Consider the following 15372-nt stretch of genomic DNA (forward strand, 5'->3'; position numbering starts at 1 on the left):
AAAACCGCTTTCAAGTCTCACAAGAACTTTTTTCTTACAAATAAGCTGAAAAATTGCTGACGAGGTATATATATACACCCATAACCCTTGGACGGCGTTACCTTTTCCTTGCTTGGTAATTTACATTGTAGGGTTGAAGCTGCGTGAGACTGAATGAGACTGTAACTGGCTGTATAGGACTGCAACCGACTGCACCAAATAGTTTAACCTACACAAAATTGTTCATGCCTGCTTCTATTTCTCAAGGTTGGTTGTACGCCTTACCCCTAGCAACCAACCTAAAGAAAATCAGGAAACTTATGCAATCGAGTCACGTATGTTTTCGACCGATAAGATGAACTTGCTACCAGTGCACCAACAATACTTTTGCAGGGGACCTTGGTAAATTTTTTGACTATATCTTTTTAGAAGTGTTTCGACCCGAAAAGCATTCTAAAGCTGCTGTTGCATTTGGTCATCCCATTCAACTTTATCGATGTGTTGGTGGTACAGTAAACCGTGCAGGTTATGATCGTTTTGTAAAGTTACGATATGGAGACATTTTATGTGATTTTCAATAAAGAACTGTGTATGCGGCTTTTTAAAATTTTAAAGATTTTTAAGAATTTTTGAAAACTTTTTTAGTTTTAGATTTTAGAAGCTGGACCAACAAACGACGACGTAACCAAATTTATTAAAACAACGTTGGGTGAAAATTATTCTAATTTTGTGCACTGGATGTCGATGGCAATTGTAAAATATCAAGATTTGCTGAAAAATCCTTCAATGTAAACGTAGATTATGTATTTAGCGATTACCATACTAGAATCTGAGGCGTGTAGTATGAGGTATAGTAAATATAAAACATTTATTTAGGTTGGAAAAGTAAACGATACATCTCTTCATACAGCCACTGCTACTTTTTTTTACGATCAAAACTACTATACACTCCTGGTAAATACAAAGATCCCTAAAATCATGATCATTACCGATGTTTCCTTGTGCGACTCATATGTTTCAAATATTTTAAAACTCTATTGCAAAATGTTAAAAACAAGGGATTTTGCATATGATGTTCACATTTATTCGATTTGTATCGACATTAAGACATACTAACATAAACGGCAAAAATATTTGTAACAATATACAAAGCGTGCTATATGAACTATAAATAGACCATGCAGTATCCCATGTTTTCAAAAAGCCACAATACATATATATGCATTTGTGCATAAAATACATGATAGTAAACCATTCAAGTAGTGAAGTATTACATGTATTGACTTGCGTTAAGCGTGAACTGCTGCTACAGCTCCTATACACGAGTAACAACATTGTGGCACAATGATGATTACGTGAAAAAGTATCGCACAACTTTGAGAGGAATGTATTGTTGTACAGTATATAATGGTAAATATAACATAGTATATTTCATTCGCCTCATTTTACGCAAAATACAATGGAAATATTTTAATTTCAGTCTGAGGAAGTGTCATAACTTGGTTTAGCTCTTTTTTCTTCTCGTTTTTTGTCTTTTTGTTTCGATTGACGTTTTTTGCGACTTCCAAGTTCGTGCGCAGACGTTCCACCGCCACTCTTGGAATTCTTTTCTCGTTTTGAAGATGTCTGCTTTGACTTCGCTTTTGTTGTCTGATTACGTGAATTCTTTTGTTTACTTCTGGATCTTGAATCTTTCTTTTTCCTCTTCGTCTCCGATTTAGAATCACCTTTGTCAGGTTTAATAGAGTAATATTTTATGCCTCCACTTGTTCTTCCTCGCTCTGGTTTGCTATGAGGAGACTCTTTTTTGTCATCTTCTCTTTGTTCTTTTTCCGAATTCGGCTTTCGAAAAGGTTTAATCGGATAAGATTTTACTGGATGATATTGAGGATGATAAACTCCTCCGTCGTATATGTGTCCGGATCTTCGGTAATCGTGCTCCAAATCTTGATACTGACGATCGCTTGCTGCCACGGGGTAATTATTGTAAGGATTCTTGTGACTGCTTTTCTCTGTATAACGGTTTTCTTTAGTTTTTTCAACAGGTCGTCTACTCTTGTTTTTATTGTTCTCTTTTTTATGTGACTCTTGAGATTGCTCTGCTCTGTTCTTGTGACTACCTTTGTCCGAGTCTTCATCAGAAGCTTTAGACGTGCAGTCACTTGATACTGTTATTATTCTTTCTTGGTTTATAGTACTTATATCAGCACCATGCAAGTTCTCCGCAATATTTTCCAGGGATGTTTTATTTTGGTTTTCCGGAGCTGGAGGCCGTGGAGGAGGAATTTTCTTCGGCGGCGTTGAAGTCTCGATAATGTCTCCATCGGATAATCTTTCATTACAAAAGGAAGAACAATTTGCTGAACATGATTGGCAGCATGATGAGCTTGATTCCGAAAATGAAGTCGAGGAACCATAGGCATCATGAATGTCTCCACAAACGGAACTTTCACCAACGCCTTGCGGATTGCCAACAACCCGACGCGGGCCCTTTCGCCATCGTTTCTTGGTTATTCTGCTTCGGAATAGAGTATTCCGTTTTCTCAAGCTAACGCTTATTTTTTTGCGTTTGAAAGATTTCCGAATTGTCTTTCCTAAACTTTGCCGCCTTCTGCTTTTTTTATCCTTGACGGAAAATTTTCTGCTGCGACGTCTTTTAGATTTTGCTTGTTTTGACATTTTGTCCATAGAACGAGGCTTTGCTTTCTTTTCTTTTTCCTTCTTATACGCTTCGTCTTCTTTACGTAGTTTTCCAGGTCTGTTGTCTGTACTTATCATATAAGTTTGTGGTTCACGTAAAGCATTCGCATTTCGGCCTTCAACATCCTCGTCGTGAGCCCTTCGTTTTGCCTGGCAACGCTTGGAAGCGTTTGCCACAAAAAAGCCAATTAGGAAAAGGACCACAATGGTTACCACTACAGCTGGTACGATCTTTAATGTTAGACTGCCATCGTCTGTAATGATCAAAACAAGTTTCGTAAAAGAGGGTATTTGTATAGTTGCTGCTTCAGTGATGCTTATGTGGTAGATTTAATATACTTACCAATACACTCTGGGCGGTTAGTTGGAAACCAGCCACCGTCGTTGGTACACTGAAAAATCTCGTTTGAAGGCTTGTAATTGTCCTTACATCGTAGCTTACACGTATTTCTGCTCACGCCTGAGTGATCGCAATCTATTCTTAGACCATTGTCAGGAAGGGCGAGCGGCCAGCCATTGCAAGACACTGCAATCACAATGTAATTTTACAACACTCCTTTTATTTTTACGATCACACATGTTCGGATGTTATTGCACTTAAACACAGTATATGTGATAGAATCGTATATATATATATAGGCCTATACAGTATTATATATTTTACGTACAGTATAGTACTGTTACAGTTTGCTTTGGTAAAATAACAATAAAAACATATTCGCCAGTGAAAAGTGGTTACACTTACTCCGTTATTTGTGAAGAAAATCAACCAAATCGCTTAACTTTTAGAGTTTGAAAATATATTTACTTTCAGAAGCAAGTCCTAAACTTTAATCCAATTAAGGTTGTATCATCAAAACGAATATGATAGCATGAAAATCTTGATACAACACAAAGCGCCTTAATTGCCATTCAGTTTAGACAATACTGTAAGTTTTAAAAATTCTTATTTACAAGAATAAAAGTCGGTTGAAGATGCAAGATATCTGTTGTTCGTTTCTCAGCTTTGTGGTTGTATACTGTAACTATAAAGTACAAAAATAGTAGACTACTTCAAAATAATTTTTGTTTCAGGCCATGAATTTTAATTTTTTCTTATTTGTTTAAACAGCGTTAGACACATTTTAAGGAGTTCGTTTGAAAAAGGTTTACTGTCGACAAAAGCTTGGACATCGTTTTACACATTTAAACGCAGCAGTTTTGTCTTTTAACTGCAAACTCCGGTGATAAAGCTTGTTTATTATTTGAAACTATAAAGCAAAGCATACATATGATGTTAGTCCTCCAATCCCCCCTTTGGCCTGATTGGACATTTTATATTGTAATTTGTTAAACATTAACAAACTTTCGCCTACATCGGTTAAAAGATAAGTCAAAACTTTATCAGCTTAACTGATTCTGCAGGTGTGTATCATACTAAATTAATTTTTGCATTTACCTACGATTTTGACAACGAGATCTTCAGAGAAATGTGCAAATGAAACATTTAATACAAAGTGCAGTATAAGCTTATAACACCTTTCGGAAATAAACTTCAGTTTTCTTATTACTTAATTTTACAACAATCACGATTTAATAAAAAAATCGCCTTTTGGCGAGGTAACTATGGTATAGCTATATGCAGCTATATACTACTATGTAGCTATGTATATAGTATAAGCTATAGTTATACAAAACATGCTGTTCCAACATCTCGTCGATAAATGCTAATTTGTAATAACAAAATTTATAACAAATGTTGACGTAAATCCAGCCAACAAGTTTTGCTCAAATATTTCGAGTGCGGCATTTCCTAAATTTACTGTAACTTTCGTGCAATCCTGAAGCAATACTGAAAAAATTATCCATGGTGTATATTACCAAAAGCGCGACTATTAACCATAATTGTGAGCACATTACACTTCCATTATAAGCATTTCACCGATACCAGCAAAAGTTGAAAAACCTGTAGGATATAGCGTATTTTTTAAACGATGCTATTTACCATCTACGCTTTCCAGACGCCAAATCTTTAGAGAGTAGACATTATAATCTGCAAGCTTGATTTAAATGCCGAAATAATTTGTTGCAGGCCAGAGGTATTAAATGTCAATCTAAGGACGCTTGATAACTTATCAATGATTTCTTTACTTTCCCGTGCATCAGTTTATTGTTTAAAAAACTAAAAAAAAATAAGTAATAAAGTTAGCTTTTGTGGTCATATATTTCTCATTTTTTATGCATTGTTGTAGCATCTTTATGCACATCTCGTAAACAGTTTAAATACCTACGTCTCTCTGATATTTGAGAAAAAATTTCAGTATTGAATTTTCTGTCATTTTTGAGATGCTCAGATGCTGAGTGTATTTTTGCTTTCACTCATGTTTGAAATGGCATTAGGCCCTGTACAACATTTGCATTATTAAGGGAAACAGATAGAAAAGCTGCTTGTTGTTTTTTACAGGCTTATCTGAAAATCTTTTGGATGGTAACATAATAAAATCTTTTAAAAACTTAAAATTTTAAACCATTTAGTTTCATGACAGTAACTCTTTTTTTCTTAACTCCATCTCTTTTCGTCAGAAGTGCTTATTTATATACTTTCTAATAATCAATTAATTTTACTCTGCATTATTAAGTTATATCTAACGTCATTTATCTGTCTAGCACTTCTAGTAAGCTATATTATAAAATGGAACAATCAATCAAACACAATTTTTCTGACCAAGGGTCAAACAGTCGTATAGTGTTTGAAGACATTTCTTAACCTTATCTGTACAAATACGCTTTGCTAGTTGACTTGACAATTTTACCGCTCGTCTTTTAGTGTTGTAGATGTGTTGCCTCCGGCTATATCAAACTTTATAGGTCAAGCAATTCGTCTTGAATAATGAAATGCAAAGGTCAGTGCACTGCAAGTATTTGCGACAAGTACAATTTAGAGAAGTTTAAGAAATAAAGTTTCAAGTCTGTGATTTTAGTGTTGTCTTACGTAATAGTTACTTCATTTTATAAGTATAAGCGTGTAAGAATTACTTAATGCTATACTGTCATAAAAATTGATTCAATTTCCTTTGCAAATTGTTTATAGGTGTGGAATATTAGTTTTTAGTTTGTACCCGTTGTACACCATGCACACTAAAGCGCACTTACTTGCTTCGTACATATAAGAAGGTTTTGTAACATCCAAAATATCATCATTTTATTTTTGAAGTTCGAGCATCTTGTTGAAATAAAAAGCTTTTCTTGCCAACAATAATGTTGATTCTGTATATATAGAAGACGGTTTGTCTACTTGGCGAAAATACGTGATTATCACGATATATTTCGGTAAGCGACACGCAAGTGGCTTGAACCTCCCCGTATCGAATTTGCGCTATTGTGTTTAATCGAACGCAAATGAAAAGCATTTTAATTCAGAGTAAATTGTTTAAATAAGGACCCTTTTCAAGCAAGCTATATTTTAGTGTTCTACAAAAAACCAAACAAATGAAAAGTATAGTTCCATATAAAAAACAATTCTTAAGATTATGTATTAATATGAAACGAATCACGTTAATTTAAAATATGGCTTTTTGAATAGCGTGACTATTTTTATATCATAAATATTCCACTCTATCGGGATGTTAATTAAAAGAAAATGGTGATTGATTTTATTCCCAGAGTCTCACGAAACTAAAGAGCATATCACTGCTTCAAGCGATAATGTGGTCAATTACGACGTGTAGAACTACAAGTGGTTGGTTGCCACGTTTTACGACAGCCAGCCTTTCGGGACCATTCTAATTTCTAAATACCACAATGTATGGCTATATACTCGTACTGTAAATAATGTAGCTACTAAATACCAAAATGTAACTATCGTAACTAATAAATACCAAAATGTATGGCTAAGGTAATTATATAGTGCAATTATACAATGCTTGTTTGTTTAGTTACTTATTTACGAATAAAACTGGCTCTCCGGTTACATTTTCAATGACTGATTCGTAGCTCAAGCGAAGATTACCTGTTATAACTTACTGGTTACCTGTTGTAAAACACAGAATTTAAAATAAATTTTTAAGAATTCATGTAAATTTTAATAAATTTATACAATAAGTAATTACTAATTAGAGAACTGCTAACCAACTTCACGCCTGTGTCTGCGAAGTATTTCCGACATTGAATTTAAATCTACGGGAGATCATGTGAGATAGTTCCACACTCTGTTATCTAGGCAATGTCTTCAACCCAAAGAATCTAAATCTGACAAATACAGCTCATTCCCATATGAAAACGAAGAATTTGACATAAAGAGCAAAATCACGATGAGATTTGCATTAATTAGAAAAATGATGGCGTCCTATAATGCTGTGACAAACTTGCGCTTATCATTACCGCATTGCTGATTGGTGTTTTCAAATGTTTTTTAAGAAGTTTGGAGATGTGAGACGGCAAGCGTATCTTGAGTTAGTATTTCCGGCCAGCAGCTAGGAAACGCCATCTGATTATCCGTAGCAAGAAAACACGTTTACGTAAACTACTTTTGCTTGATTTAAAGGATTGTATTCATAACTAATTTACTTTCATAACCAAACGAAATAAACAAGGACGCTTAACTTTGATTTGCGGACAGGCAACAAATCGGGGACGACCGACAGTTGAAAAGAACTGGTTTCTGCCAACACGTTGATTGCTAACACCTTATCTATTTATCTGGCCCAGAACTGAACTTGTTCAAATTGAATTCAACTATGGTTACTTAGGAATGACAACTGTATATACTGATTATATTGAAGTTTTTTTGAACAATTACATTTAAACAAAACATTGGCACAGCAACAGCATAAAGACGTCCATGTTGTAGGGTTGATCTTAGTAGAATGAATGCATTGAACAACTGTGCATAAGTCACTCAAGATAGGCAGGCACGATATTTATGTCACGGCTTAAAACGGAAAACAGAAAGTTATTGGTACGCAATGTTATCTATCAATATCATTGACGTCATGTTTCGTAAAGCAGACATCTGAAAATAAGAATTCTATGTTCTATTCGATTTGTATGTATGATTTGTATAACATCCCTCTATTATCACAAGATTTTGGTGGTTCTTGCGCACAGGTATAGGGAATACTTTTAAAACGTTTTGCACGACAAAGAACTTTGCGCTTAAGAAGTTAACAAATATTTCTTGAGGCATAGGGTGAGGAATTACAGTTTCATTCGCGTTGGTTTTATGCGCTTATCATAAACGAACGCACGGTACCTGGTGCCACATGTTTTGTTTTATTGGTTACAATGTCACTGCGTGTCTTCGGACCCCTAATTTCAGAAAGCAGAAGGTAGTCTCACAGCTTTGTCAACGTGTAACAACTTTATTTCTATTTTGTGCCCTTTTCTTCAAGTCTTTTTTATGTTTAAGTTTTGGTGTACGTTTGTCTTTTTTAGACTTTGTATAGTTTAGAGACTGTGGATGAGACATGTTGACAAGCAAAAGATTAGTGCATTAAAATAGCTTCATGACAACACCAACTTTAAAATGAGTAGAAATAAAATGTTAGAAAATTCCAATACCAATCATTCCTCAGAAAACGGAGGCAGATTAGAAGATGGTTGTGACAGCCAAGCTTTGCTTAAGGTTATTGCCCGTTCCGCTTGTGTGTCGTCAGATAAGAACAACTATTTAGAAGACTCGGGTTCCACGTCCATTTACAATGATCTTGACGTCAGTGCTTTGTCAACGGCTGAGCAATGTACAGGACTCCTGTGCCACAAACCCTGTGGTGAGCAGTCACCCTTTTCTCCCAGCTGGCTTCGCTGTTATATGAAGATGTTTGTGAAATTGCTATGTTGTGGGTCCTAGAGGTTTCTCATCTTGCGGGCTCCACCACTCTAAGTAGTGTGATTGGAGCAGTACTTTTGTCGTAACCAAAACGTTCAGCTTGTCAAGCGTCCTATAAAGACTTTTTGATGGACAGCCGGCAGTTTCGCGTTGTCGATCCTGCTGGGCCCAAACCGCAACGAGCGACCTTGTATTTGAAAGCTTATTTTGATCTGCCATTCTGCAAATAGGCACCTTCGCATTTTATTTATCCCCGCTGGTATCTTTGTCATGTATACGTCCACCAGGATATTCGCATGTTCCTTTTGGCTGGGTGTAGTTACACTTTGCTACATATCCTCAACGATGGTCGTGTGTTCCTATGCATTTGTTCAGCGAACGTTCGGCACTTGCTTTATAGTACGCTCTCGCCGATGGTCATATGCTTCCGTACAGTATATCTTCTCTAGAATGTGTTTCCCAGTGTTGTTGCTTGCCCCTATTCATACACCTCCCTTTACGTTTTTCCTGGCTTACGTTTCATGCGATGATAGGTTGTTCTTGTTCCTGTGCCTTGGCTTGTGCTGTAACTCTATGTCCTGGCCTACGTTCCCGGTGAAGATCGATCCTGTGTCTTGGCATACGTTCTGCCAAAGCTCACGTTTTCGGTGATGGTCGATTCATCTTCTTGTGTTTGGCGTACGTTCCAGACAATACTCGGTTCTGTATCTTGTTTCTGCGTCTCGGTATAGAGTGGTGTATAATTTTCGTTCCCTCTCGTCCTTTAACGTGTTGGGCGATTTTTCTTTAAAGAAACTAATTATTATTTTGTTTTGCTTTGTTATTTAATTAGCGTGTCTTTAGAGTTTAGGCAGAGCGTATTTAAGGTGCTGTTCTATTAAAATAAAGTTTTTCCACCGAAGTTGCCTAGTCTCAAGAGGCGTGTAAACTCCATTCTGTGAAAGTTAGTCACGTTAAGGTTAGCGTGCCCAGCCTACGCTCTATAGTCTATAGTCACACCAAAACATAAAAGCAAAGTCGATACTTGGGTCGTACTACAGCTATACCTGAAGTATAAATACCCAATGATCTTTCTATGACACTTTCCAAAACCAATAGACAATAGCGTGTAGTGTTTAAATATCACCGCTCAATCTTTGATCATGAATGTAAACATAAAAATATTGCTTTTCTTGTCATCCACAGCGGTGGTTCCAAGATGGTAATTCCAATTGCATCGTTTTAGTCTTGACGTGTTTTTGACCAGGTTGATCACAACCTTATTGTTTTGCGATATAGCGCTGATTTGAGCAAACCCCTAGTTCAGTGCTTTAACGACGAAACATATTAATTTGTGTAAATTGTCTAAATTGTTAACTACAGTCGACTCCGCTTAATTCGGACACTTTGGTTCCGCTCACTTTTGGCCGAATTAAGCGGAGAAACGGCTTTGTCCGAATTAAGCGGAAAATCAATTGTTCGTTTCATGGTCATGCGTAAAGGCAGACAACGCAATTAAAATACTGTACTGTTGCGTAATAAATGAATTGCAGCTGGGCTATACTGCAGTAATTGGCACTGATCGCATAAAACGTCCTGTTTACTTTAGTGAGCAATTTCAATTTTTCTGCTAAACTTTGCTGTACCATTCTGTTCTACAAGATGTACGCAATTGTACCGAAGTAAAAGCGACTATGAAATTGAGGCGGCCTTATATGAGTTTATTGTCGATTGTTACTGCATGGATCGTCATTGTTTCACCATGATCACTCATAATGCAATTGCATCTTGTGTTAAAACGAACGAAGTACTGTTTATTGTGTCATAAACTCATAACCTAACGATAGGAATTGCCAACCCGTGTCCGAATTAAGCGGAGAATTGTCCGAATTAACGGGAGTTTTTTACATTCAATTTTTACTTTTGTTCCGTTCCCGAGCATTTTGGCCGAATAAAGCGGTTGTCCGGGTTATCCGGTGTCCGAATTAAGCGGATTCGACTGTACTTCGTTGCATGGTTATAAAACGAAACTACTAATCAGCAGATCCAATGAACAAGACTTAAGATTAGGCCTATGTATTATATAAAAGAAATCACGTTAATTTACAAACAGTTTGATATCAATAGCGTGATCACTTTATCTGAAAAGTTCTCTAATTTATCAGGATGTAAATTGAAATAAAAAGATAATATTAGTCTTACTGTCATATGCTCACGAAGCAAACCAGCACCGCCACTTCAAATGATCATATGGTCAATTATGACGTGTAGGGCCACAAGACGTCGCTTGACGTGTTCTACCTAGTCAGATGCCAAGTATAGCCTCGGGCAATTACAAAAACTCTCATTGAATTTTTGGACAAGAACTCGACCGTTTTATATGACTGTATCTGAATAGAAGTAATCCATGCCTATCATTTCGTAAACAACTTTACGTCATGTTAAACTGAGAAAAGGAGAGAATATTGTGATAAGTTACTGAAAAGCTGCAGTTTTCAAGTATTTCTAGGTTAAATTACAGTCCAAAAACAGCATATAGTAAGAATTTTGATGTCGAGGTGCAGTACTTTTAAAATGTTGGTTAATCTTTCGCTTGCTTGTGAAAGCAGACAAATGACTGACGTTGGCCATCGGAGAGCCAACAGCAAGGAGTTAAAATTCTTGATTAAACTCGTTTTCCCTTATTCAGGTGTTTATCTCATCTGATTCTGAAGCGTTTCCCTCACTGTAAAATACTGATTAATCACTACATTTTATTATTTGATTCGCACAAAACCCCGTTACACAAATTACGCCTATCATACAGATGTACAGAAGTAGCCTACTGTACTTTATTTACAATATTATGCGATAGACCTACAGCATATTGGCTTATACCAAGTGTGTAGGTTCACGACATGATCTATCTAAGTCAGACCTATATATGAGTAATGTAAATTAGTCTACTGATATACTGTGAAATATATCCCAGTATAATGTGCGGTCTATAAATGGAAGTGATATGCTGCAGTTTGTGCGCGAAATATCCATTACAGGAGTAGGTGAGATATTTATCATAGAATCGTTTCAGAGTATAGTATTCCGATTAAGATGGAATGAAACGATTGCGTGGTGAATAAACTGGTATTTTTTGATAAGTTCATTGTCTCTAATACTCCCGGTTTTCTTTAGAAGAGATAAGCGCTTGAAATGCAAATTTGCTTCTACTGGTAATACTTTTTGCTGGGAACCTTATATCTTGCTTTAGGTATCTGCTTACTGTGTGAGTGTGCATCTTATGAAAGAATTATGTCGAAAAAAACATCGCGATGTAAGTATATTAACTGAGTATAATACTGCAAATATCTGATACATAGTTACTAGTTAGTATGTAGTACGAAAATAATCACGACAGGGAACCAAATAAGCGAATAACTAATGCGCTAAAAACGCTTGGCTTTTATTTTATAACTACTGGATTTTGAAACTGAAAAGTCGATTGCAGTCGTTGTTATTAATTGTTATGTTTTGCTTAAACCTATATTTTAATGTTGTAATGACAATAATAATAATTCTTAATAATCCCCCTCTAAGTTTCCTTGAACCTTTTATTGCTTTTATACAAGTTTTTGGCTGTCACTAGACTCACTATTATACCAAAAAGGCGTTGTCTCCGTTGTTGATTAATTTGAATGTCCTACAGAAACCTACTATCCATATCTAACTTTAATCTAACCCCACAGAACTAAAATGAACTTTTTGCCTGCTCTTTATTTTACAATGTAAACACCTATATATCTTTAAAAACAGGCTGCGTGACGTGAAATAGTGACTTCCATGTTTTTTACTTGCAAGATCAATGTGGAACCGGATCCAAGTTTGAGATTATGAAAGTGCCAGAAGGAATCGATGTGAACTGTGGTGGGAGCTGGATTGTAAATATAGGGACCAAATGCAAAGTGTCATGCGGCACTGGAACTCCCAACTACTCTGAATTAACATGCAAAACTTCTGGTTGGCGACCAACGAAAGAGATTAAATGTGAAGGTGAGTATAGCTGGTTACTTTTTATGTATAACTTGCTGTAGGCTATATATATTTAATATTTACGAAGTTGCCAAGTCATTTAGATAAAGAAGAGATAACAGCCAACGTTTCATATATACGTCATCTTATACGACTAACACCAGGGTTGAATTTGACTGCTTATTTTCTGGCCCTTTATTTAGCTGTAGTGAGCTTTAGAGTTATACTCATTAAAGATGTGTGTGCGATGACTATTTAGCCACTTACATTAATTTACTTTGCTTGCGTTGTCAAATTTGGAATTACAGACCTTCAGACAAATATACGGAAAGCAATTGGTTTTGTTGTTGTATTTTGTCATACTCTTAACTTGATAATATGCTGCTGAAATATTACTGCTGCTTGTTTTCGGGTGTAACTTACAACTTCACGCCCTTCGATATAAGTATATTGATGTAATATCTATCACAGTGTAACGGATTCATTTTATAAATCGCCTAACGGTGTTGTCAGACTTTCTGCAAGTAAGCGATTGATATTGGCCTACAGCCCTATACAATTCAAGACAATTACAAGAAAAATTTTAGATATGGCAAAAATATATATATATAGGCTACAGTATTACTTTGTCAATAACCCCGAAACTCATTTAATTTCATCGCAGCTTTCTAATTGACAGGGGTCGAACCTGGAGTTATCATAGGGGTTCTAATTGGAGGGCTTGCCGTTGTCATTTTAATTGCTTTTGGATACGCCAAATACAAACAACGAATAAAAGCTAAAAACGGAACCGTTAACAACTCATCGGCAATAAGAGCTGCAAAACTCAACCAAATTAACAGGTAAATTCCGAAAGTTTAACATTAAAATAAAGTTCAAAAAACAATGGAACTGTGTATTTTGTTATTGGTTTAATTTAGACTAATTAAGTATCGTTATTCTTATATACTTTTTAAGTATGAAAACATATGCTTTATTGCAATGTCCTATATTACGCAAATTATAACATAATAATGTAAATTACTGTATATCCTAGACCTATCATATAATATAAAGTATATCCTTTATTTTAGATTTATTTTTTAAAATGGTCATAACCAAATGAAACAAATGCATTTATAAAGTGTCCTAGAAGATTTATTTGAAACAAAAACCATTCCCTTGTTTAAATTCAATTATTTTCAAGACGACCTGGTCGAACTGGAGGAGTAATAGTCGGGGCAGATACGCCAAATCAAGGCTATGATCGTCCAGACAGAGACAGACAAATCGGAGAAAGAGACTCCCGAGGCTCCGGACCGCGAAGGAGCAATCGTTCAGTAAGTAGATATTTATAAAATGGGTTTTGGTTTATAAAGTCCAGTGGCTCATATTATAGAAAACTGGAGTTGGAATTAACATTTTTATGTTTCCGTGAATAAAAGCTGTAGTAATCATAATTTACTCAATCATTTGATAACGAAATGTTTAATTTAATTTAATTTAGTGGGTACTCAGGAGCTTTCTTTAGCGACTACTACTTTTTTTAATTCGGAAAGCTTGTTATACTGCTGATTTCAGAGCAGTGCCAAATTCATGTTAAACGAGAAGTGTATCAAAAACGTAAACTTTAAAAAATTTACACTTTAACCGAAAACTGGAAACTTTCGAGTAACTTAGTTTTTTGGAAAACTAGGCCTTCTATCCCCAAACTTCTTACAGCCAACGCTCATTATACAAAACACACAACAATGTTACGCTTCTGCAAAAGAATGCTTTTAATAGGACGATTTGATGTTGCATCTGATTAGAAAGTCATATATTATCATGTTCTACAATTTACTGACGATTTAACGTTTTTAGTCTCGAAACGGAAGCGAACCGGGATCTGATAACGGTCAATTAGCATCAAAAGCAAAGTTTGGAGGTTATGGTAAACCATCCATCCCTCAACAAAATTATGGCGGCAGAGGTCACGTAGCAGACGTTCAAACGTCACACAACCGAGGATATCGGTTCAACAATTATCAGGGAGGCGCTTTAGAGGACATACCACCGCCAGCCAATCCTCCTCCTTACAACGGTTACTACCAACAAAGTCAGCCTGTTAGCTATGGCTACCCATCAGCTCCGCAAGATCCTTCGGTGGGTTATGGAGCATTTCCTCAGTCTGGTCAATATCCACCCAGTAGGGACTTGGGCAGCAGACCCTATCGCGTTCCAACCTGAATTAAAATCAAGTTGCAATGGACTTAAGTGCTGTAAAAAAGTAGTTGATTCAAGTAAATGCGCTCACTTGGACATTCCATGTCGCGTAGTAACATTCAAAAGGAGAGAAAGGCGCATTCAATTTTGCGGCAAATGTTTATTGTTTATTACTGCGTTTTTTTGAAAAAGTAACTTTGCATTTTGAAAGCGAATTTAATAGCAGTTCGTCTACAAATATACATAATAAGCTGTTTGAAATATAAACTTGTTTACTTGATAAAGAACGGTGGACTATAGAACTCGTATTTATGCAGTAGGTCTTATAACGTGCATGGTGTATACTGGTGACGACCAGAAACAAAAGTCACATGAATTTACTGAACCAACAACACAAATGATAAAAGTGCTATACAGTTTCTGGTTTCATTTTCGTTGAAACATAACTTTTTGTTTTTCTTTAACCCGTTTTCTTCTGGATTTTACTAACTTAATACCGAAGCCTATACTCGTTTCGTTTTGATCCCTTTCCGGGGTTGTTTATGTTGCTGCAAGTTTGCGATAGATGTCAAAGTTAGCTGTATACAGAGACAGCAAAAAATGCCAAAGTTTGAAATAAAAAATGAACTTTTGATTACTAATTAAAACATTGGCAAAGGCTACAGTTACATGTCTGCGATTAACAAATACCGGTTGTACAAGGTATAGGCTACCAAACC

General features: G+C 35.9%; 2 protein-coding genes across 3 annotated transcripts; one reads left to right on the plus strand and one right to left on the minus strand.

Moving 5' to 3' along the window:
• Positions 1 to 814: 814 nt before the first annotated feature.
• LOC143460303 (uncharacterized) lies at positions 815 to 3961 on the minus strand. The gene is made up of 3 exons (XM_076957761.1): positions 3425 to 3961; positions 3023 to 3205; positions 815 to 2933 (listed from the first exon to the last, which is right to left on the minus strand). Coding segments are annotated over exons 1-3 (1662 nt in total). The 5' UTR covers positions 3426 to 3961; the 3' UTR covers positions 815 to 1455.
• Positions 3962 to 11614: 7653 nt separating this feature from the next.
• Positions 11615 to 15287, plus strand: LOC143460519 (uncharacterized). 2 transcript variants are annotated; one of them, XM_076958048.1, is made up of 5 exons: positions 11615 to 11774; positions 12299 to 12490; positions 13149 to 13311; positions 13656 to 13788; positions 14312 to 15287. In XM_076958048.1, exons 1-5 carry the CDS (start codon positions 11753 to 11755, stop codon positions 14675 to 14677), a joined length of 876 nt encoding a protein of 291 aa, XP_076814163.1. In that variant the 5' UTR covers positions 11615 to 11752; the 3' UTR covers positions 14678 to 15287. The 2 variants fall into 2 exon arrangements, with proteins under 2 accessions (XP_076814163.1, XP_076814164.1); XM_076958049.1 differs by having other exon boundaries at positions 11620 to 11774; positions 12254 to 12490.
• The last annotated feature ends 85 nt before the right edge of the window (positions 15288 to 15372 follow it).

This window comes from Clavelina lepadiformis, chromosome 5, assembly GCF_947623445.1.
Source record: "Clavelina lepadiformis chromosome 5, kaClaLepa1.1, whole genome shotgun sequence".
NCBI lineage: Eukaryota > Metazoa > Chordata > Ascidiacea > Aplousobranchia > Clavelinidae > Clavelina > Clavelina lepadiformis.